Genomic DNA, 22,306 nt, shown 5'->3' on the forward strand with positions numbered 1-22,306 from the left:
GGGCCATTCTCTGCATAACTAGCCTGCATCTAATTGAATAGCCCATAAAATAAAAGTCGCTCCAACTGAGGGCACTACATCAACTGGCATGGCTGAAACACGATGGCAGATGAAGGCTAAAGGGCCCATCCGCAGTAACCATTCTCTCTTTCTCTGAGAGATCCCACGTGCCCATCCCAGGCCCTCTTGAATTCAGACACAAGCACAAGCTGAGGATGCGCAAGTGGACAGAAGCCCAGGAAAGCAACCCTGAGGCTAAATGACTTTTTAGAATAACTTATAGTTAGCACTTTTTGACTGAATTTTATGGAATTTAAATATATTGTATTTCAATTATCTCTTCATTTATTGTATAATTCTAGTTCAACTTTTTAATCATTGACTGTACATTTTTAGTATTTTATGTGAACCGCCTAGAACTATGAGGTAGGGCGATATAGAAAAATAAAATGATTATTTTCGCTTCTGCTGGCAGGTGGGGTCTGTCCTGGGGCTCCATTCCTTACTATTTCGAAGGGACTTGCCACTACCACGGAGGAGATGATGGGCCCTGGCCTAGTTCTCTTCCCCGTGCGAGACCTCATTTAGGCGGGAACAGGAAGTCCCGCCTCCGGAACCTCGCAGAGGAAGTGACGTCTCGCCTGGCCCACGACTGCGCCTGGACATGGCGGAAGGGACCCAAGAGAGCGGGACGGAGAAGCCCCGGGAAGAGAGCGACGACAGCCTGTCGCCGGAGGAGCGAGAGCTCCGGGCTCGCTGGGAAAGGTAAGGCCGCGGCGTCACTTCCGGCCCGGCAGCGCCGCTTCCGGCTCCCAGTCCGAGGCACTTTCGCCAACGCTCTCGCGCTTTGTGTAGGGAACAGGAGCAGCTCAAGTGGCGGCTGGTGGAGGGGGACACGGAAGAGTGGCAGGAAGAGGCGACTTTTGCCGGGCTGCAGAGAGTCGGAGGGCTGGACCTGTCCTTCGTCAAAGGAGACGAGGCCAACGCCTGCGCCTCGCTGGTGGTTCTCAGCTACCCCGACCTGGAGGTGAGTTGGGGGCGGGGGCAGGGCGGCCCCCCCCTACACTTATGGTCTCGTCCGGCCTTCACTGGAGCCACCACCTTGATTGACCCCGGTGCTAGGTTGGCATCTTAATGCCTGAAAGTCCCTTTTACCTTATCTTTGCTTTGAATTGATGTATTCTCATTTTATCTTCATGCCATTTTATTTACACCCTATGCATTCACTTTTCTTGTTGTGAACCGCTTTGAACCTTTTTGCTATGGCGGTATATAAAAATAAAATTATTAAATCCTGCAATTGTGTGGCTTTAATATGATCTTGACTTCAACAAGTTTTATGAGTGATGATATATACTCATCATAACTTAAAGAACTTTAACATGTTTCCTACACTTAAACATAATGTATAAACTCGTTAAAGTTTTAAACAACTACCAGTTCCTCATAAATTCCATAAATTAACTACATTACAAACCACTACGAGAATGCTTCTACCAGTGCCTCTATAGTCATCCGACTCTCCCCGTGCTCAGAGCAAGATGGCCGCGGCTTTCTTGAACGTTACTTAAATAACTTTATTGACTCTGTGTGAGAGAGATTTAAAGAAGCCACCTCCAACCTGTACTATAGCGGCACTGGTAGGACCATTCTTGTAGTGGTTTGTAATGTAGCTAATTTATTGAATTTCTGAGGAACTGGTACTTGTTTAAGCATATAAAACTTTAACGAGTTTATACATTATGCTTACTTGTAGGAAACATGTTAAAGTTCTTTAAGCTATCACGGGTATATATCATCACTCATAACACTTGTTGAAGTCTACAGCTATGAATATAAGGATTGCATAAAGTTAACCATCACAATAGAACAATAAGTTTAATATGATCTTGAATATAGGCCGTTTCTCTTTCCCCTACTCTGTCTTTCCTGGGCAGATTATAGCCTGGTATAACTGTATCCCAGTCATGATTCCCTGTGAACCACATTTCAGTGATCACCACTCAATCCTCTTCCATCCCAGCCTCTAGATCCGTTCTAAGCCCCCCTGGGAGAACGCTATAGAAAATTGAATGAATAAATAATGGTTTTTCATTTCTTACACTTTTTTCCACTGAAGTAGTGTTTTCAAATGTTTCTTTTGCTGATATGATAAGAGATAAAAAATGTCTTGATGCAGGACCTAAAGCAAATGTTGATGTATTATCATTGTTCTGGCCTTTCTCTCTCGCTCTCTCCCTCCCTCCATAGGTTGTCTATGAAGACTGCTGCATGGTTAATCTAACTGCTCCATATGTGGCTGGCTTCTTGGCATTCCGTGAGGTGCCTTCACTGGTGGAAGCTGTTGAGAGACTTCAGGACAAAGATCCCAGTCTGATGCCTCAGGTGATCCTAATAAGCATATTTTGAGCTGGATTTGCAGTGTATCTCACTGTTGGAAGCACTCGGCCTTATGGCTTTCTTATTTTGCGCTGAAGTGAGTCCACACGGACACAAATGTTACTCTGCTCATGGTTTCCCCACAAAATTTCCCCTTCCAAATTTAATATTGGGTTTGATCCAGTGTGCTGTCATTAGAAAATGCACTCGTAATAATTTTTGGAAAAGCAGAGTAGGTTTTAAGAGTTGAAAGTAACCTGGTGGCTAATTTTTAATTCGGTTAAGGGCAAGCACTGTATTAAAATTTTCAGGCGTAATATTGCTGGATTTTGTCTCCTACCAACACTTGGTGAGTTTTGAGAGAATTCAGCAATTGTTAACAGTGAAGAACCTTTGCTCACAGTAGAGCTAAAGGACAGCTCCTCGCTCACCTAGATCAGATGTCTTTTGTAATTCTGTTAGTGTGCCTTAACATTAAGGATCCAGGCGATATGTGGGCATTAGGATGTGCCTCTGAGATTCCTAGGTCATTATCCCATCTCTCCTGCTACTCTGGCTCAGCAGAGAGAGAGCTGAGGCTTCTGCAGTTTGTGTGAACCCAGAGGCAGCCCAAGGCTTTAGTGCCAGTTTAAGCAACAGAAGACAAAATAAATTTAGGACCAACAAATCCAGAAAACTCTTGAGAACTCTGAATAAGCCAAACCTGACAGATTTTGGAAGAAAGAAGAAGGGTTGGGTCTGGCTGGTGGCCACTTGGAAGACCAGCTGTGAAGAGTGAGTTCTTTGGACTAGAGAAGTCAATGGGAGAGCTTCCTGCAGCAAACCCATCACCAGGCCAGCCAATGCCTGGGCAAACCAGAGGGTGGAGCTAAGGATATTGCAAATGCACCGCTCACAATCCCTGGATCTAGGGGCTCAGTCCTTGCATAGTGCCGACACCTGGTGACCAAATTCAGAACCCATGAATGAAGGCGCCATGGTGCATGAGCACTGGAAGAAGACTGAGATTTAAAAAAAAAAAAAAATTGGGGGAGGTGGGATAGAGGAGCATTCCCCATGTAGTTAACAAGAAAGGTTCATGGTGCCAGATTCCAGAAGGAGCAAAATTAAAGTCCAGGTTAAAAAAAAAAAGCAAAGAACGTGAGGTGAAGTGTTTTCAAAATAGCTCTGTGGGAGGGGATGTCCTGCTAGTCCAGCACACGTCTGCTTGCTTTGTGGAGATGAGTTTCAAGAAGGGGCAGTAAAATGTCGTCTGATTTTTCCAGGTGCTCCTCGTTGACGGTAACGGTGTTCTACATCACAGAGGTAACCCTGCTGCATCGCACTCATCTTTCTTCCTCTTTCTTGTTCATGTTGCTTGAGTAACGAAAAGGACATGAAGGCAGTAGTCTCCAGATACAGGACGTTTACAAACCCCTCAGTATATTAGGGCATTATATTGGGAGGGTGTGACCTGAAGCTGAACAACCCCCTAAAATGTTGCTCTCACAGTGGAAAGTCCAAACTGGCCCTCTTATGGACTCTGAGCTTTCCTTGTTGTGTTTCTTGGTTTGCTCCTTGGTTTCTTCCATTATTCAAAGCAAGCTGCAGTGTGGGATGCAGACTGGTGGCTGACTTCCCTTTTCTGGATGGAGGAGCTCCAGAAGCTGTTTACCTTTTAGGAAATAAGTGTGGTACTGACTCCCACTGCCGTTTCTCACTGCCTGTCTCTTGGGCTTCCTCCTGCAGGCTTTGGGGTGGCCTGTCACCTGGGGGTCCTCACTGGCCTGCCCTGCATCGGCATAGCCAAAAATCTCTTGCAGGTGTCTGGATTGGAGAATGATGAGCTTCACAAGGAGCAGGTAAGAGAGAGGGGGGGGGGGGTAAGAAGGTATGAGTAATTGTGGTAAGCTTCATTCAGCTGCAGGTGTGCCGGGGGACCTGGTTCCCAAGTATTCAATGAGAGAGAAGAACCCAAGGCATTGTCACAAAGGTTCCAGGAGCGTATGGAAGGGCGAGAGTGTCTGATCAAAGCTGGACAGGGGAAATGCTTAGGTACGGTCCCTCTTGTTCATTAAATGGCTGGGTTAGATGCTGATCTGGTAAGAAAGAAGGAGGTGAAACAGGGGGTTTGAAGGTTTGCAGGGTGAGATGAGGTGCATACAAGCAGGGGCGGTGCAGGTCCACTGGTTGATAGCATCATCAGATGGAACCAAGATGCTGGAGCTCTCCCCTAGCTTAAATTCAAATTTTGCTCTTTCAATTGTGTGGGACTTAGAGAGAGAGCCTGCTAGTATGGATTCAGGCTAGTTTGTCTCATCATACTACTATGCTGGTTAGACCTCCTCTCTCTCCTCTCAGATGCTGAAAAGGCTTGTCTGACACATCCAGAGAGCTCCAGCAACCTGCAGCCAACACTTCCTACTCTGCTCAGTCCTGCTTCCACTCTTCCTCCCACTGCCACCTCCCCGGATTTGCTCAGCACTTTTCACGCCTGTTGAGGATAGTTTGTGGTGCCTGCCTCATCCCACTATTCAGACTCCACCCTGAAGGATCAAGAACCTCAGCCAGAGCACCAGAAGGATGATTACCATATATACTCGAATATAAGTTGATCCAAGTATAAGACGAGGCACCTTTTTCCCTCCAAAAAGGATGACTCGAATATAATATTCATGTACCCTGCCCCCTCCCTCTCCTGATAGGCTCTGCACTCAGCCCCCCTCCTTGCCTTGTTCCCTTTTCCCCATATCTCCTGATGTCCTGCAGGCCTCCACTGGGCCTGCCTATGACCTGGTTGGCCAGAACAGGAGGGATCCTTCCTGTCTCGGCAGTCTCTGCCAATTTTTTTTACCTCCCTCCCGCCTCCCCCCGTGTATCTTTTTGAATCCCTGGTGGTCCAGCGGTCTACCAGGCATGAGTGACCTTTCCTCACTCCTGCCCGGCTCTGAGCCACTTGCTGAATGGCTGCCTCTAGTTCTCACAAGTCCTGCGAGAACTCAGGGCAGCCATTCAGCGAGCGGTTCAGCTCCAGGCAGGAATGAGGAAAGGTTGCTCATGCCTGGTACACTGCTGTGCCGCAGGAACTTGTGGCCATTCAGGGAAGGGCTCAGTGTGGGGCAGGAGTACGGAAAGCTGGACCACCAGGGATTCAAAAAGATATGCAGGGGGAAGCGGGAGAGAGGTAAAATGAATTGGCAGAGTCCGCCGGGATAGGAGATGGGTGGGATCCCTCTTGTCTTGGCCAACCCCAGCAGGCCATGCGGTAGCCTGCAACAAGTCGTGGGGGGAGAGGGGAATGACCCAAATATAAACAGAAACCCCCATTTTTGAGCAATCATTTTGGCCCAAAAACCTTGGTTTATATATGAGTATATACGGTAATACACTCACTTTCTCTAAAAACTGGCTGCTGCCTTATAACCATCCTCTATGCAGAGTCCCACAGACGGAAGGAACTTCCAGGCCATCCTGCAGTCCTGTGCTACCACAAAGGATTTTCATGCCCTCTAAGATCTCCAGCTTTCCATCTGGCAATTGCCTCTGTTGGTAGTGGCATCCCAAGATGTCAAATTATGAGGTTCATCCTGCCCTGGGGCACTCGCCCTCAGTTTGCAGTCAACCCAGAAGTTTAAATTGCCCTCCAGGAAATGTCCATAAAATTTTGTACTCGGTCTGCTCAAGAGCTTACAGGGCTTTATGTCAACATCAAAGATTGTAGCTTCTCCACTGTCTCCCCACAGGTCTACCTCAAGCTTTTGACTCCTTACCTCTTGGGGTACTTCCTTTGGTTCCAAGAAGCCTGGCCTTTCATCACCACAGGTCGGTGGGTTCTCTCTTTTGTGTCCCAAGGGTACATGTTGAACATAGAAGATGACGGCAGATAAGGGCCATAGCCCATCAGGTCTGCCCACTCTACTGACCCACCCCCAAGTCTACTATCCTAGGGATCCCACTCCTGGTGACAGGTTCCCTTGGCTTAACCCTCTAAGGGATCCCACATGGGCATCCCATTTGCTCTTAAATTCTTGCATGCTGTTTGCCTCGATCACCTGTACCCGGAGCTCGTTCCAAAGATCAACCACTCTCTTGGTGAAGAAATATTTCCTGGTGTCGCCATGAAATTTCCCGCCCCTGAGTTTGAGCGGATGCCCTCTTGTGGCTGAGGGTCCTTTGAGAAAGAGAATCTCTTCTTCCATCTCGATACGTCTCTCATGGGTCACAGAAACACCCTCCATAGGGGAACCGTGCCTCCCTAAGCATCACATAATCCTGTGAGGACAGGGATTTTAGTCAGATTTAACATAGAAACAAAGAGTATGATGGTAGAAAAGGGCCACCCCCTAAGCACTTCCTCGAAGTGAACCCACATGTTTATCCCATTTATTCTTGAAAGCGAGCACGTTGTTGGCCTCATTCCAACGATCAACCACCTTTTCGGTGAAGAAATGCTTTCTAATGTCCCCATGAAATCTCCCACTCTTGATTTTTAGCAGATGCCCTCTTGTCGTCGTAGGTCCTGTAAGGAAAAAGATATCTTCTTCCATTTCCATACGGCCAGTAACATATTTGAACGTCTCTATCATGTCTCCCCTCTCTCTTTCTTTCTTGTCCTCCCCTCCCTCAAATCCCAAGGCTTTTGTCCCACATTCGACCCAAGGAACCTCAGTCACTTCATCAGAAGAGATAAGCTTAGGATGAACTCCCTGGGCACAATCCATCCTCCTCATTCCCTGGGATACCTGGCTGGCCTTCCTTGTCCTGAAGGACTTTGACACCCCATTGGCTGTTCTCTGCTTCCCCTTCTTTCAGCCTCATTTCCAGTACAGGCTCCTCCCATTTGGACTCTGTGTGCTCCTTTGAAAAGCAAGAGCTGCTACACTTCCATTCTTCTACTGCTAGTTATCACGTATGCAGAAGTGTTCATTTAAGAGACAGTCCCAGCTCAGAAGAGCTTGCAATCTAATCAATAGATAAACAGGACAAGTAGGGGGTTAGGAGTTAAAGGCATTCCTTTTGCAGTTCTTCAGCTGTGAACACATGACAGAAGTATTTATCTTTGTCATCTTCTACACGTTCCTCCGCTTCAGCCTTGAATCTCCCAAGGCCATTTTTGAAACTCTCCTGTCACATTCATTGTTAGTTTAATAATGAATTGATAATGAGTTTGACTGTTGAGCAGACTGTGGATGAATCGTTCAGGTCTTTATCTTCCATCATTCATTCATTCATTCATTTCATTTACAGTACTAGGTTACTAATATATCCAAAAAGTCTTGTCCCTTTTTATCGTGTTGGCTATTTTTTCTTCCATTTGCGTATTTGATTTTGTGGCAACTTGTTACCAGCTTTTCCAGATATTGTTGCTTCTTATTTATGTAACATTATTTATCCCAGGACAAGCAGGCAGCATATTCTTTACGCATGGGTGACGTCACCGACGGAGCCCACGGTACGGACCTTTTTACTAGAAAGTTCTAGTTGGCCGCACCGCGCGTGCGCGAGTGCCTTCCCGCCCGACGGAGGAGAGCGTGGTCCCCAGTTTCTTCGTTTCCGCGGAGCGAAGAAGACGTGCGTTTTTCAACTCCGATTGAAAATCTCTTTTTGCCTTCCCGCTCGCGTTCTTTTTTCGTTTATTTACCTTCGGGTTGCTTTTTTATTTCATTTCCCAAAAAAAAAAAAAAAAAATATTTTCTTTTTGTTTCGTTTTTTGTCTTTGCCCCGGCGGGGCCTGTTGTCACAATCCAGGCCTCGGGGTTTGATTTTGCGGAGGCCGTGTTTCCATTCATGCCCCCGCAGCCCGGTTTTAAGAAGTGCCAGCGGTGTGCACGCCCGATCTCCCTCACTGACCCACACAATTGGTGTTTACAGTGTTTGGGACCTGAGCATCGGGCAGACTCGTGCACCCGCTGTGCCACTCTTAAAAAACGCACTTTGAAGAATCGTCAAATTCAGCAAAGTCTCCTGTTCGGCACCGGCCCGACTATGGACTCGACTTCTTCAACTGCGGCACCATCGAAGTCGGCACCGACCACCTCGACACCGCCTGACATCACATCGGCGCCACCGGCGCCAGGTAAGCCGGCTAAGAAGCCTTCCACCCTTGAGCGCCCTCCCACCTCGGTGGCGACACCGGCTCTTTCGGCTCCACGCCGAACTAAAAAACGCTCCGCTCCGATATCGGTGAGTGCCTCGTCATCGGCCTCCTCATCGCCGGAGCGTAGAGCGGCACCCATGGAACCAAAGCAGAAAAAAGTGGTTCCGGTGCCATCCCTGGATGACCGCATTGCGGCCATCCTCCAGGATAAGTTGCAGGAACAACTCCAAACGCAACTTAAACAGCTCTTGCCCTCTATCCTGGCACCGCTGCTTTCGGTACCAGACCGGCCCGAGCCCCACACCGTCCAACCGGTATCCACACCATCGGTACCTATGGACCCCTCCATGCCCATTCTCTCGGCACCGCATACCCATGCCCATGCCGAGGCCGTCGCTCTGACGACAGCCGATCCTCCTCGGGACCGAGCGGAACACCGGTCTTCCCGCGAACCTGACCGGCACCGTTCTTCCCGGGACCGAGACAGACACAGGTCTTCATCCCCCGGTACCGTCTCGGTACGCTCAGGCAAGTCTCGGTCCAAAGCTCATCATACCGAGCCTTCCACTCCAGTCTCTCGGCACGCACACACCGATGTCAGAGACCCGGACCTCTGGGAGGAATCTCCCCTCGGTACCGAGGAGGATGCATCGTCGTCGGACGAAGAGCCCTCGGCCCCCGATACCACATCTAAACCTGAGCAGTCTTCCTTTTCGAAATTCCTCAGGGAGTTATCGGGGGCCTTATCTTTGCCTCTGGAATCTGATTCCAAGAAATCACAAGCTTTCCTGGAGGCATTAGATTTCGATCAACCCCCTAAGGAGTTTCTCAAGTTACCCGTGCATGACATCCTACGGGAAACTTTTTATAAAAATTGGGAAAATCCATTAACTATCCCTGGGGCACCCCGTAAACTGGACAGCCTTTACCGGGTTATTCCAATCCCGGGATTTGATAAACCCCAGCTGCCCCATGAATCTCTCCTGGTTGAGTCCACTTTAAAAAAGACTCAAGGCTCCAGTGTATATGCCTCTACCCCTCCTGGCAGGGAGGGCAAAACTATGGACAAGTTTGGCAAGCGGCTCTACCAGAATGCCATGCTGGCCAACAGGGCAAACAATTACTCTTTCCACTTTTCATTCTACCTGAAACATCTGGTAATGCAACTCTCCGCCATGCAAAAGTACATGCCGGAGCACAAAGTCCCACTATTCCAGCAGCACATCTCCAGCCTGCTTCAACTTAGAAAATTTATGGTACGCTCCATCTATGACTCCTTTGAGCTTACCTCTCGTGCATCTGCCATCGCTGTGGCCATGCGCCGCCTGGCCTGGCTCAGGGTCTCTGATCTGGATGTCAACCATCAGGACCGACTAGCCAACGCCCCATGTACGGGAGACGAATTGTTCGGAGAGTCTCTGGATACCACCACACAAAAACTCTCCGCCCATGAGACCAGATGGGATACTCTCATCAAACCAAAGAAGAAGACCCCTCCTGCTCGGCCTTACAAACCACAGTCTTCTTACCAGCGCAGGTTCTCCGCTAGGCCGCTTAACCCGCCTTCACAGCAACCTAGGCGGGCTCGCCAGCAACACCATACCCAGGCTCGTGCACAGTCTAATCAACCTGCCAAGCCTCTTCCTCCTGCCAAACCTTCTCAGCCCTTTTGACTCCTCTCTCCAGGGCTTAGCCAGTCTTCCACCCTCATTGCCTCTCCCTCAGCCAATCGGAGGCAGGCTCCACATTTTTCTCAGCCGTTGGGAGGTCATCACATCGGACCAGTGGGTCCTCAACATCATCCGCCACGGCTACTCTCTAAACTTCCAGACTCTTCCACCAGACAATCCTCCCGTAGAGTCTGCTTCTCTTTCGACTCAAACCCCCCTCCTCCTGAGGGAGGTCCAATCCCTCCTTCTCCTCAATGCCATCGAAGAAGTACCTCTGGAACAAAGGGGCCGGGGATTCTACTCCCGTTACTTTCTGGTTCCAAAAAAGACAGGAGACCTTCGTCCCATTCTCGATCTCAGGGACCTCAACAAATGTCTTGTCAAGGAGAAGTTCAGAATGCTCTCCCTTGCCACGCTTTACCCTCATCTCTCTCAGAACGACTGGCTATGTTCCCTGGACCTCAAAGAGGCCTACACTCACATACCAATCAATCCAGCTTCACGTCGCTACCTAAGATTCCAGGTGCACCATCGTCATTATCAGTACAAAGTGCTACCTTTTGGCCTCGCTTCATCACCCAGGGTGTTCACCAAATGCCTCATTGTGGCGGCGGCCTTCCTCAGGTCTCACAACCTCCAGGTGTTTCCCTACTTGGACGATTGGTTGGTGAAAGCACCTACGTCTCCGCTTGTGCTACAAGCCACTCATCAGACCATCTCTCTCCTCCACCTCCTGGGGTTCGAGATCAACTACCCCAAGTCGCATCTGCTTCCCACACAACGCCTTCAGTTTATTGGAGCAGTTCTCGACACCACACTAATGAGGGCGTTTCTCCCCTCCGACCGTCAGCGGAACCTGCTCCGCCTGTGTCGTCAGGTGCTCCTTCATCACTCCATTTCTGCCAGACAGATGATGGTCCTCCTGGGCCACATGGCCTCGACGGTGCATGTGCTTCCCCTGGCACGACTCCACCTCAGGACACCTCAATGGACTCTGGCCAGCCAATGGTCGCAGACCTCGAATCTTCTTTCTCATCCCATCTCTGTGACATCGTCTCTTCAGCAATCTCTACAATGGTGGTTGAACTCCTCAAATCTTTCCAGGGGCCTTCTTTTTCATCTGCCCCCGCATTCCATGACCATCACCACGGATGCCTCCCCTTATGCATGGGGAGCTCACCTGGGAGACCTACGCACCCAAGGTCTTTGGACCCCGCAGGAGCGTCTTCATCACATCAATTTCCTGGAACTACGAGCCATGTTCTATGCCCTCAAGGCCTTCCAGCACCTCCTTTGCCCTCAGGTTCTGCTCCTGTGCACGGACAACCAAGTTGCCATGTACTACATCAACAAACAGGGCGGCACCGGATCTCACCTCCTTTGTCAGGAGGCTCTTCGCATTTGGACCTGGGCCACGGCCCGCAACCTCTTTCTCAAGGCTGTCTACATCCAGGGCGAACAGAACTCCCTGGCCGACAATCTGAGCCGCATCCTTCAACCTCACGAGTGGACTTTGGATCCTCCCACGCTCCACTCCATCTTTGCTCGCTGGGGCACTCCGCAGGTGGACCTATTCGCAGCTCCTCACAACCATCAGCTGCCCCAGTTCTGCTCCAGACTCTTCTCTCCTCATCGTCTGGCCCCGGATGCATTCCTTCTCGACTGGGCGGATCGGTTCCTCTATGCCTTTCCTCCTCTACCTCTGATGTTGCGGACTTTATCCAAGCTCCGCAGGGACGGAGCCACCATGATTCTCATAGCGCCCCGGTGGCCTCGTCAACACTGGTTCTCCCTCCTGCTTCAGCTCAGCTCCAGGGATCCCATTCCTCTGCCTGTGTTTCCTACTCTACTTACACAGCAACATCAGTCTCTACTACATCCCAATCTGTCCTCGCTCCACCTGACAGCTTGGTTTCTCTCGGGCTGACCTCTTCAGGACATCTGTCTCAGCCTGTCCGTCTCATTTTGGACGCCTCCAGGAAACCGACCACCCTTCAATGTTACCATCAGAAGTGGACCAGGTTCTCCTCTTGGTGCCTACGTCATCATCACAATCCCACCTCTTTAGCGGTGGAAACTGTTCTGGACTACTTGCTCTCCCTGTCCAACGCAGGCCTCAAGTCTACCTCTATCAGAGTCCATCTCAGTGCCATCACGGCTTTTCATGAACCTGTCTTAGGAAAACCTCTCACAGCTCACCCTCTGGTTTCCCGATTCATGAGGGGCCTCTTCAACATCAAACCACCTCTGAAGCCTCCCCCGGTCGTCTGGGACCTGAATGTGGTTTTATCTGCCCTCATGAAACCTCCCTTTGAGCCGCTTGCCACAACTTCGCTCAAATTTCTGACATGGAAGGTTCTTTTCCTCATTGCCATCACCTCGGCCAGGAGGGATAGTGAGCTTCATGCACTGGTTGCCGATCCACCGTTCACTATTTTTCACCATGACAAGGTGGTTCTGCGCACCCATCCAAAGTTCCTTCCAAAGGTGGTCTCAGCTTTTCACCTCAACCAGTCCATTGTGTTGCCTGTTTTCTTTCCGAAACCTCATTCACATCCCGGAGAACAGGCATTGCACAGCCTTGACTGCAAGCGTGCCCTGGCTTACTATCTTGATCGTACAAGGGCTCACCGCTTGTCCCCTCAGCTCTTCCTGACCTTCGACCCAAATCGTTTGGGTCGACCGGTCTCTAAACGGACGCTATCCAACTGGCTTGCAGCTTGCATCGCGTTCTGTTACGCTCGGGCCGGTCTGTCACTAGACGGCGCTGTCACGGCCCACAGGGTAAGAGCTATGGCCGCTTCTGTTGCTTTCCTCCGTTCCACACCCATTGAGGAAATCTGCAAGGCGGCCACCTGGTCCTCAGTTCACACATTCACTACTCACTACTGTCTGGATGCTTTCTCCAGACGGGATGGGCACTTCGGCCAATCTGTACTTCAGAATTTATTTTCCTAATGGCCAACCATCCCTCCTCCCTCTTTGTTAGCTTGGAGGTCACCCATGCGTAAAGAATATGCTGCCTGCTTGTCCTGGGATAAAGCACAGTTACTTACCGTAACAGGTGTTATCCAGGGACAGCAGGCAGATATTCTTACGTCCCTCCCTCCTCCCCGGGTTGGCTTCTTAGCTGGCTTATACTAACTGGGGACCACGCTCTCCTCCGTCGGGCGGGAAGGCACTCGCGCACGCGCGGTGCGGCCAACTAGAACTTTCTAGTAAAAAGGTCCGTACCGTGGGCTCCGTCGGTGACGTCACCCATGCGTAAAGAATATCTGCCTGCTGTCCCTGGATAACACCTGTTACGGTAAGTAACTGTGCTATCCTGCACATCCCAAAATCTTCTTGCTGTGCCGCATTTCAATGTTAAAATGACAGTGATTTACAAAATCAATCTCTATAGAAAGGAAGGGAATGCCAGTCAACTAATGGGAAAAGCCAACATGGGCAGATGGTGGTTTGCTAGGAGCAGAATTTATACGGTTACAGATATACCGTATATGTTGCTAGAATGTGCCAGAACTAACTTGCTGAAAGTGTTGATGATTTCTTGGGGAGGGGATTAAGGCAATCGGAGGTAATGAATTGATATCCCAGATATGCTTGCTTCATTAAGAAATCAAAGAGATAGGAAGCGTCGGTGTTCTCAAGAGTTCGAGTAAAAGAATCAAATGAATTTAACTTGGACATTATACTGTAACGTGAAAAAGGGGGAACCATGGTTGCAGATAGTGAACAGAAGGGGGGAGATGTTAGGAGCATTAAGGCTGCTGAAAGTGGGGGGGACCCAAGTCTTGTACCATGTAAGAAAAAAAACCTGTAAACAGGAGTGGGGGTCCTTAGCACGAGGGATTCTTGGGTTGAGGGGATAGGTTGTGAGCCACGTGGACAGGATTTGATGGACAGGAAAACTATGTTCAGAAAGAATATAAGCTGATGCTGAAAAAGGGAAGGGTGTAGCTGCCCTTCTTGCTGCATTAATGTGAGCGTTTGAACAGTTGTGAATGAAGGTTCCTAGTGGCAGATTCCAAGATGCCGGACTCCGGATCAGTGAATGGAATCGGGACCCTCCTTATGTGTGGAAATAAGACTGCGGGACTTAAAGGGAAAGTGAGCTGTGACATTGGTGGAGGAGGAGATGAAATGAAATCGGACAAAGAGCAGACGAACACATTTCAGTCTGCATCAACTTTTGGGTTGTGGTTTGTTTTGTTTTTTTAATGTTCTGCCACATCACATCCATTTAGATTTGGTTTACAGTCTCTGAAACTGGCAGAGAATTCTCTGGTCAATGTACTGACCGTTAGGGAAAGGGACGGGGACTTGTAGACCGCCTTTTTTTTGTAGTTTTACAACTATACTCAAAGTGGTTTACATACAGGCACTTGAAGCACTTTCCCTACCTGTCCCAGTGGGCTCTAATGTACCTGGAGCAATGGGGGGATTAAGTGACTGGCTTAGTGTGTTTGAACCCACAATCTCGGGGTGCCGAGGCTGTAGCTCTAAACACTTTGCCACACTCTCCTTGTGGCAGTGAGCTGCAAAAAGTAGGAACAGTTCAAGAGAAGGATGTAGAACGGGAGGTATCCAACCAGATCCTCGTAAAAGATGGAACCCCCCAGGAGGTTGGTCCATGAAGGAGCAGATGCGTATGGAATAGTTAAGAGAGATAATCCAGCAAACCTGAGTAGTGAACCCTATGTGGAAGCAAAAGAAGTTTAAATTGAATTCTGTACTGAACTGGAAGCCAGACCTCTTTGCCCCATAAATTACCTGTGGAAGGTGTTATAAGTGGATGGAGAGGGAGCTGGCAAGCAATGAATTAGAAAAAAACCCAGTCATTCGACATAACCTTTGAAAGCATTGGCTTCTTTTACTGGAGCATTTAAATGAAAGGAAAGCTGCGTTTGTGTAATGACAGAACTACCTCACTTTCTGGAAGAGACTGAAAACGTACCTATTTGATAAATTCCTTTCAGCTCCATGACAATGTAACCGTCCTCCAGAACATGATAGAACTACTACTCTTCAATGTGTTGTAACATTTTCCCCTGTTATAACAGTGTAACCATTTCCCCATGATGCTGCAAGGGCCTCTTTTACCTTGGACATCGTCTTGAACTTGTATTGAATAAGTGCGATTAAGAAATTCTGATTAGATGTATTGAGGTGTACTTGAAGCTATGTTTTTTGTTTGTTTGTATTGTATTTGTACTTTTGAACTTTAGAGCAGCAGACAAAGCAAAAAATGTTAGGTCTTATCTTCAAAGCATCACGCCGGGCGTCCTGTGCTTTCTTGTTACAGATCCGAAACTTGCAGACGGGCGGAGACACTTTTCCTTTGGTGGAGAGTTCAGGGAAAGTCCTAGGAATGGTAAGTTTCCTATGAAGTGCTTGAATGCAGTGTGTCAGGCAAAGCTGGTATAAAATTAGCTTACAATGTATTTCAGGAATCCTGTCCTTGTGAGGTCCCATCCCAAAGATCTTACTGCTGAACGTCAATCTGGGGAGGGTAATTAACCTTGGCCATGAGTTGGGCTGAACCCTGAGCATCCAGATTCTGCCTCTAATACTTAGCCACACCATGCACAGTCCCCAGAGCAGAGAGCAGCCCGGGTTAAAGTCCTAAAGCAGTGGTAGATATAAGCTGATCTCATATCAGCTCTTCTATGGCTAGCGCTGTTCTCGCAGGTGCATCTGTCCTGACACGGGCAGAGCCCCTGATTCTGCGAGCCCCTCGCTGACCCTCTCTGTCCCTTCTGGCAGGCTTTGAGGAGCTGTGACAAGAGCACCAAACCCATCTATATCTCTGTGGGGCACAAGATGAGCTTGGAGTCTGCCGTGCGCTTAATCCATTCCTGTTGTAGATACCGAGTCCCAGAGCCCATCCGCCAGGTGAGATGAGCCCTACATAAAGGAGTGTGGCTCTTCAATTGGTCTAGCTTCATACAGTTTTTGACTACTTTTGAAGGCCAGACTCGGTGAAATGCTCTTATGTTCTGTTGTCATCTTTGGCTCACACTGTTCTGACCTGAGGAAGAAGGTTTGGGCCTTTGAAATCGGGACAAAAAATGTATGAAGTTCGTCTAATAAAATACAAAAAAGATTATTTATTTCTATTTATTAACCCTATGTGAGTGGGTAAAGAGAGGAAGAGACGATATACGGGGGGGTTCTGTGTGGTTATAATCACAGTTGTTTACAGATTTTACACAGGTACTTAATTTTGTACGTGGGGCAATTAAGTGTTAAGTGACTTGCCCAGAGTCACAAGGAGCTGCAGTGGGAATCGAACTCACAACCTCAGGATGCTGAGGCAGTGCGCTCCTCCAAGTGGTATTACTTCAAGCAGCCACAGGGGGGCAGAACTGGATTGTGTTTGATAATATTTGCAGCTGCTTGTTGGACTGGTTACTAGAATGAAATGTGGTTTATTTTAAAATTACAAAACAAAAAGATACAGGTTCTACACGCAATTGGATTGGTATTGAACAAGAGGAAAAGACCTCAGAAGCCTGCACCATAAAGAATATTTAATTCTACAATGGTTACTCGGCAGGACAGGTTCTCTATCATTGGTCTCACAAACCTTTTATGACCGATTAGCAAAAAACTTTTTAGTCGTGTATTCAACACATCTCACTTTTTAATCGGTAATATGAACAAAAATGTAATGCACTTATCTGAGTTGGTGATAAGAGCCCGACGGGACCCGTTTCGCCAGATTATTGGCTTCGTCGGGGGACTTTTTGATAGCTAAAAAGCAAAAAGAAAAGAAAAGACAAGTGCTATAACTTTCAATCAAATAAATATACAACAATTGTCTCAATATTTCTGCGAAATAGTACTCACTGCATTCAGTCTGAACTAGCACATCAAAAAATGTTGTCTACATTTAAGAGGTTCTAATCCATTTCAGTTCCACAGTTATTTTAAAATTAAACAAATGGCAATAATTGATGAGCTTTTGAAAATTGTTCCGCTTGACTTGTCATTTGTATACATTAAGGGCCTCATTTTACAGAGATGGGAGCTGAGAAGCTCAGCAGAGTCTTTTTCTAAATACCTGCAGGAATGTTCTGTATTTCCAGGCCATACGCAGTGAGTGCAGCCATTTCTCAAATATACACCTGGGAAAAGTGAATCTCACGAACTGGGCATCTTCCATTCATAACTGCCCCACTTTACAAGTAAGGGAGCCGCAGTTTTAACTCTTTCACCTTTAAGGTGGAAATAAACTGCACAGGATTCAGGAAAATGACCTCCCCCCAAATCCTTTAGTAAAACCTGGCTGAAATGAACAGTATTTACAAACTTCTGCACCCTTTGAGTAGGTGTATTTTTCCCCTACAAATGTATTACCTTAGTAAAATGGGGATTTCCTGTGTATTTTGCCTCCCCCGTGGAATCCACGTGTGGTTCTGCATAACGGCAATAGCCATGAGTTCAATGCGGTTAACAAAAGATTAATACGAAAGAGAAACCCAAAGAATGTTATATGAGGACATCTAATTAATCAAAAATGTATTGAAGAGAGAGGTTTTCCACAACTTTCTAAAATGTTCGTAACAGTAGTGAGAAATCGTTATCATAGTACCCCGCCTGATAAGTAGGAGTGTGTTTGTGATATTTCTTCCATTCTGGTTGTGCTTAGGATTTACGCCTGAAGATTTCGCTGCTTACGTAGGAGAAGCTGCTGATAATAGTTCTGACCACATCAGTGGCACATCCGTGGATGTAGTGTTATACAATACAGTGGAACCTTGGTTTACAAGCGTAATCATTCCAGAAGCATGCTCGTAAACCAAATTGCTCGTATATCAAAGGAAGTAAGGGAAACTCGCTTGATTGGTTCCACCTCCCCCCTCCACGAGGCCACTGGCGCTGCTCCACCACCCTCATCCCCGCTCGAACTGGCATCTCTCCCCCCTGCAAACACGCCCCCGAACTGGCATAACCCCACCCCCCCGCTTGAACCGGCATTGCTCCTGCCTGCGAATGCCCCCCCCCCCCGAGAACCAGTATCGCAACCCCATGCTGGAAGCAGCATCCCCCGTCTACCCAAACAAGCCCCTTACCCCATCTGGCACCGGCACGCAGCACCAACCCACAGGACATGTCGGTGCCAATGAATGAAGATCCCGCCTCTTGCCCTGTGGGTTGGTGCTGCCTGCCGGTGCCAGATGGGGTAAGAGGCTTGTTTGGACAGGCGGGGGATGCCGCTTCCAGCAGGGGCTGTGCTGCCGGTTCACGGGTGGGGGGCGTTTGCGGGGGGGAGGTGCTTGCAAATCTAGTCAACACTTGGTTTGCAAGTCACAATTTGCTTGTCTTGCAAAACACTCGCAAACCCCGTTACTCACAAACCGAGGTTTGACTGTATGCTGTTATAATCCATCAGGATAACCTTTTATAACTTGCACTTTCCAGTTCCAGTCGCATTTCTTCCCTGATTTTGTTGCAAATGCATTAGAGGTTTGTTCTTGGTCCTGGGACAGCTGATTTTAGGTAGAAAATATTGGAGGTAGCCTTTAAAAAATGTTTGTTAGTTTTTTTTCTGAAATCAGGTGGGAATCCACAAAAGAAAAGAATCTTCTGATGTTGGTATTAAAGGCCAGTCCCTGCCCGGGACAGCAGTGATAATCTCAGGGATTTAGCTGAGTTTAAATCTCCTTGTTCAGTTCTTATACTATAGATAAACTGCTTAAGGTATTGATTCTAAGATGCCTCGCCAGAAAGCACGGTGCTGAGAGTCACCAGAAGTGAGGTTCCAGCCTCCTTAGCAAATAATTATTTTAGAAAGCAACCCCGGATCTTTCTTTTGTTTGGGGGATTACAGCTGTCCTTTGTTTTTATTCCTTGTTGTCAATGCAATCGCTGTCATGGGCTTGGAATAGACAATTCTGTGTTACAGGCTGGGCTGTGGAGGAAATAAACCAGACTTCCAACTCTTGGCTCCAGCTCCTCCCTGCGCCCTGTCTCTTTCTTCCTTTCTTTCTGTCTCTCTCCCTCCCACTGTCTTATCTTTCTTTCTGTCTCTCCCCCTCTTTTTTTCAATTTTTCTCTCTCTCTCTCTCCCTGCCCAGACCCTCACTGAAGCTGCTTTCCACCTGTGCCAGCTAAGGGATCCCTCGCCCTTTCCTCAATCCAGCTGTGGCCAGCTGCCCGCACACACCTGCCCAGCTACACAACAGGCAAACATGTCCTGTCTCCCCTCCGGACCTCGTTCGCTCACCCTTGGTGCTGGATCGCTGCCTGATGCTGCTCCACAGGAAGCTCGCAAATTTCTGGGCCATGGCAAGCTGAACTGAGCCCCAGCGCGCACTTCCGCACTCCTCCGCGCTTTCATTTTCTCCAGGATGGGGCGTGGGGGAGGGCTCCTTTAGCCCTCACTTGCTGAGGTGGTGGAGGCCTACCCCATCCATGTACTCTCTCTCTCCTACCTGCCTGTCTAGCTGGGGTCCGCTCACATTCCCGCTGTCTTCTGACTCATTCCCTGGACCCACTTCTGCTCTTCCCAGACTGCTGCCTCACTTTCAGCGCTGCCAGGAGCCCCCGAGAGATCGCTGTAGAACTGCGATTAAACTTCCTGTATGCTCTCGGATCGCAACACCCACCTCATGCTTCCACATGGGGCGGTCCTCCCTCTCCCCCCCCTCCTTGGTAGGCCGGTCGTCACTGGATCCGGCCTTGCAGCGTCACCGAAGGAGGGCAATGGTGAAACCGCCGCTAGCAGAGTTCCACTCTACTGCGCATGCGGCGGCACGGAACATGGAGATTAAAGTGTGCAAGCGCGCTAAGGGTTTTATTATAGCGGATGATAGTTGTTTGTTTTATGTGGTTTTTTTGGCAAATCTTGATCAAAAAGAGGACTGGGCAAAATTGTCTTAAAGAATAGAAACAAGACTTTACAACTGAATGACTCCGAAATATCTGAATCGGCTAAGCAACAGCCAAGAGACTCTTCTTTTTCATGTGGTATCAATGTGCTGTCTCTTTAATTGGCCCACTTTCCCTTTTTCAATTGTTCTAGTATTGAGTTGTATAGGTGATATTTCAAATAAACTGAATCTGAACCTGGAGTATCTAATTTATCTTGTGCAAGTATTTAGGAAAGTGAGTAGGGTGGCCTGCCACGCCAACTATTGGCCAAACTCTTTGATTGCCCCCAACCCAGGGCTGCCTCTGGTTCTGTGGGGACCAAACACAATGATCAGTCCCACGGCTTTTTGTCCTGACTGGCACAGGCATCTCTGCAATTGGGGGTTTGTGTGTTTCCAGGTCTGTGAGATAATGTGTTGGCAGGACTGTGTCCCTTGTAATGATGCTGCTCAGAATTTCTTGTTAGAGCTGCTTTATTGTTTTCTCTCTCTTTTTCCTCCCTTCCCTTCTTCAGCAGTTTTCTATATCTTCCTTGCACCACTCCCTCTCTCAGCATTACCCAGTGAGAGAGAGACACCATTAGCTAATTGAGTCCACTGAGCTTGTAATTGCCCTGTGGCTTATGGGGTCAGTGTGTAGCATTAGCCGATCCCAGCACCCCCCTCTGTGGCTTCACACAGCAGACCTAATGTCTGCAGCGGGGGGTAAATAATGTAGTCATCAGTTTTTCTTCTCTGTTGGAAAGGTCATAGGGTCCCTCTTTGTACAGCCACAGGAAAGGCTCTGTTTAAGTGGTAGAGGTTTTTAAATCCCCAAAACAAGCTGCCTGCCTGAAGTGCGCTGGAGCCCCAGTGCCAGGAAGACAAAGGCTGAATTAATATCTTTTGCTTACTGGCTGTTTCTTTTCCATTCCAGGCTGATATCCGTTCCAGAGCCTACATCCGTCAAAATTTCCCCCACCTCAGCTGATGGCTTTCCCAGCTCTGGCAGAGAGAGAGGGGGGACTGTACTGATGCTTGTTAGCTGGGCTCTGTCTGTACTGTAGCTCCTCAAAATGACAGTAACCCTGAGCCCCGCAGGGCAGGACTGAGCCATGACAGCTGTGGGCGACTGAGTCGCACTTCTTGAAGATCAGAGCTTCTGCAGGTCCAGCTTGAAGTCCATCGAGACAGCCGTGTGGGGCTCTGTCTTCTAGAAGAGCAGAGGCATGCTATATGTCAGCCCAGACTTGATCAATCTGACACCCAGTCCCCAATCCCTTGGCACCATGCAGTTTTCCCAGTGTCACCAAATAAATATATACAGTTGTCATCGGTGAGGCTGGGAGGATTCTGAATTATTGATGCAAGGAGCGGGGTTTTGGCATGGTTCCTGGAAGTAGGAATGGGGGAGGAAGGAGAAATGTCAAGTTTTTAGGACAGGCCTCCATGACCAAAGGGGCCTCTGATGGAGCTGTACAGCTGGCGATCTCCGGTGTTTACATCTGAGCCCTGAACCAAACGTCTCTGATCTCAGCCTCAACTCTTTGTCTTCTGTCACTCCTATTCTGTAGTTCTACTGCTGTTTTGAAGACTCTCGTGTCTGGCTCTTATTTTAATTTTTTATACATTTGAAAAATGAAAACAAATTTGTGACTTTCTCCCTTGTCTTTTTTGGTAGAGTGGGATAGGATCCTGCAAAGGGGTGATATTCTGTAAGCGTTGCTTTAGGTACCTTGATTGCTTTAATCAGCACAGTATTTGGCCACGTCAATTAAAACCAATTAAAAACTCATTTTAAAAAAGTAGGCGCCTATATACAATGCCTATTCGGACCCCTTTTACAAAACTGTAGTACAGTTTATAGCGTTGGCTGCGGCGATAACAGCTCTGATGCTCATAGGAATTCTATGAGCGCCACAGATGGTACTAAAAACCGTGCTACGGTTTTATAAAAGGTGGGGGGGATAAATTAGCAAAGATTCTTAAAAAATTGCTGCTGGTCTTGCTCCAAGGAACCTAGTACAGAATTTCATCTCCTCTTCTCAAGCCCAAAATGTTCAATCATACTGGAATACGAGTTGCATTAACATTTGGGCTATACCAGGGGTGTCAAAGCATTGAAAGCAGTGCATGCAAATAGATCTCATGCATATTCATTGGGGAAATCCTGAAAACCCGACTGGGCTATACAGAAAATTATATTACGCTCCTCAAATCTGGGTTCTGGCATCCACCCAATGTTTGCCAAACTATCACCTTGTTTCAGATCGGTGGTGGAACTACCTGTGATCTATAAGGAAATCCAAGGAAGTTATGGTGAT

The 22,306-nt window shown here is 48.2% G+C and overlaps 1 protein-coding gene across 3 annotated transcripts; it reads left to right on the forward strand.

Annotated features, from left to right (window-relative positions):
• The first annotated feature begins 618 nt into the window (after positions 1–618).
• Positions 619–21,642, forward strand: ENDOV (endonuclease V). 3 transcript variants are annotated; one of them, XM_033961557.1, is made up of 8 exons: positions 619–765; positions 856–1,027; positions 2,251–2,385; positions 3,645–3,684; positions 4,108–4,220; positions 15,431–15,499; positions 15,892–16,020; positions 20,920–21,642. In XM_033961557.1, exons 1-8 carry the CDS (start codon positions 665–667, stop codon positions 20,971–20,973), a joined length of 813 nt encoding a protein of 270 aa, XP_033817448.1. In that variant the 5' UTR covers positions 619–664; the 3' UTR covers positions 20,974–21,642. The 3 variants fall into 3 exon arrangements, with proteins under 3 accessions (XP_033817448.1, XP_033817449.1, XP_033817450.1); XM_033961558.1 differs by lacking the exon at positions 15,892–16,020; XM_033961559.1 differs by lacking the exons at positions 3,645–3,684; positions 4,108–4,220.
• The last annotated feature ends 664 nt before the right edge of the window (positions 21,643–22,306 follow it).

The sequence above is a fragment of the Geotrypetes seraphini genome, chromosome 10 (genome assembly GCF_902459505.1).
Source record: "Geotrypetes seraphini chromosome 10, aGeoSer1.1, whole genome shotgun sequence".
In the NCBI taxonomy this organism is placed as follows: domain Eukaryota; kingdom Metazoa; phylum Chordata; class Amphibia; order Gymnophiona; family Dermophiidae; genus Geotrypetes; species Geotrypetes seraphini.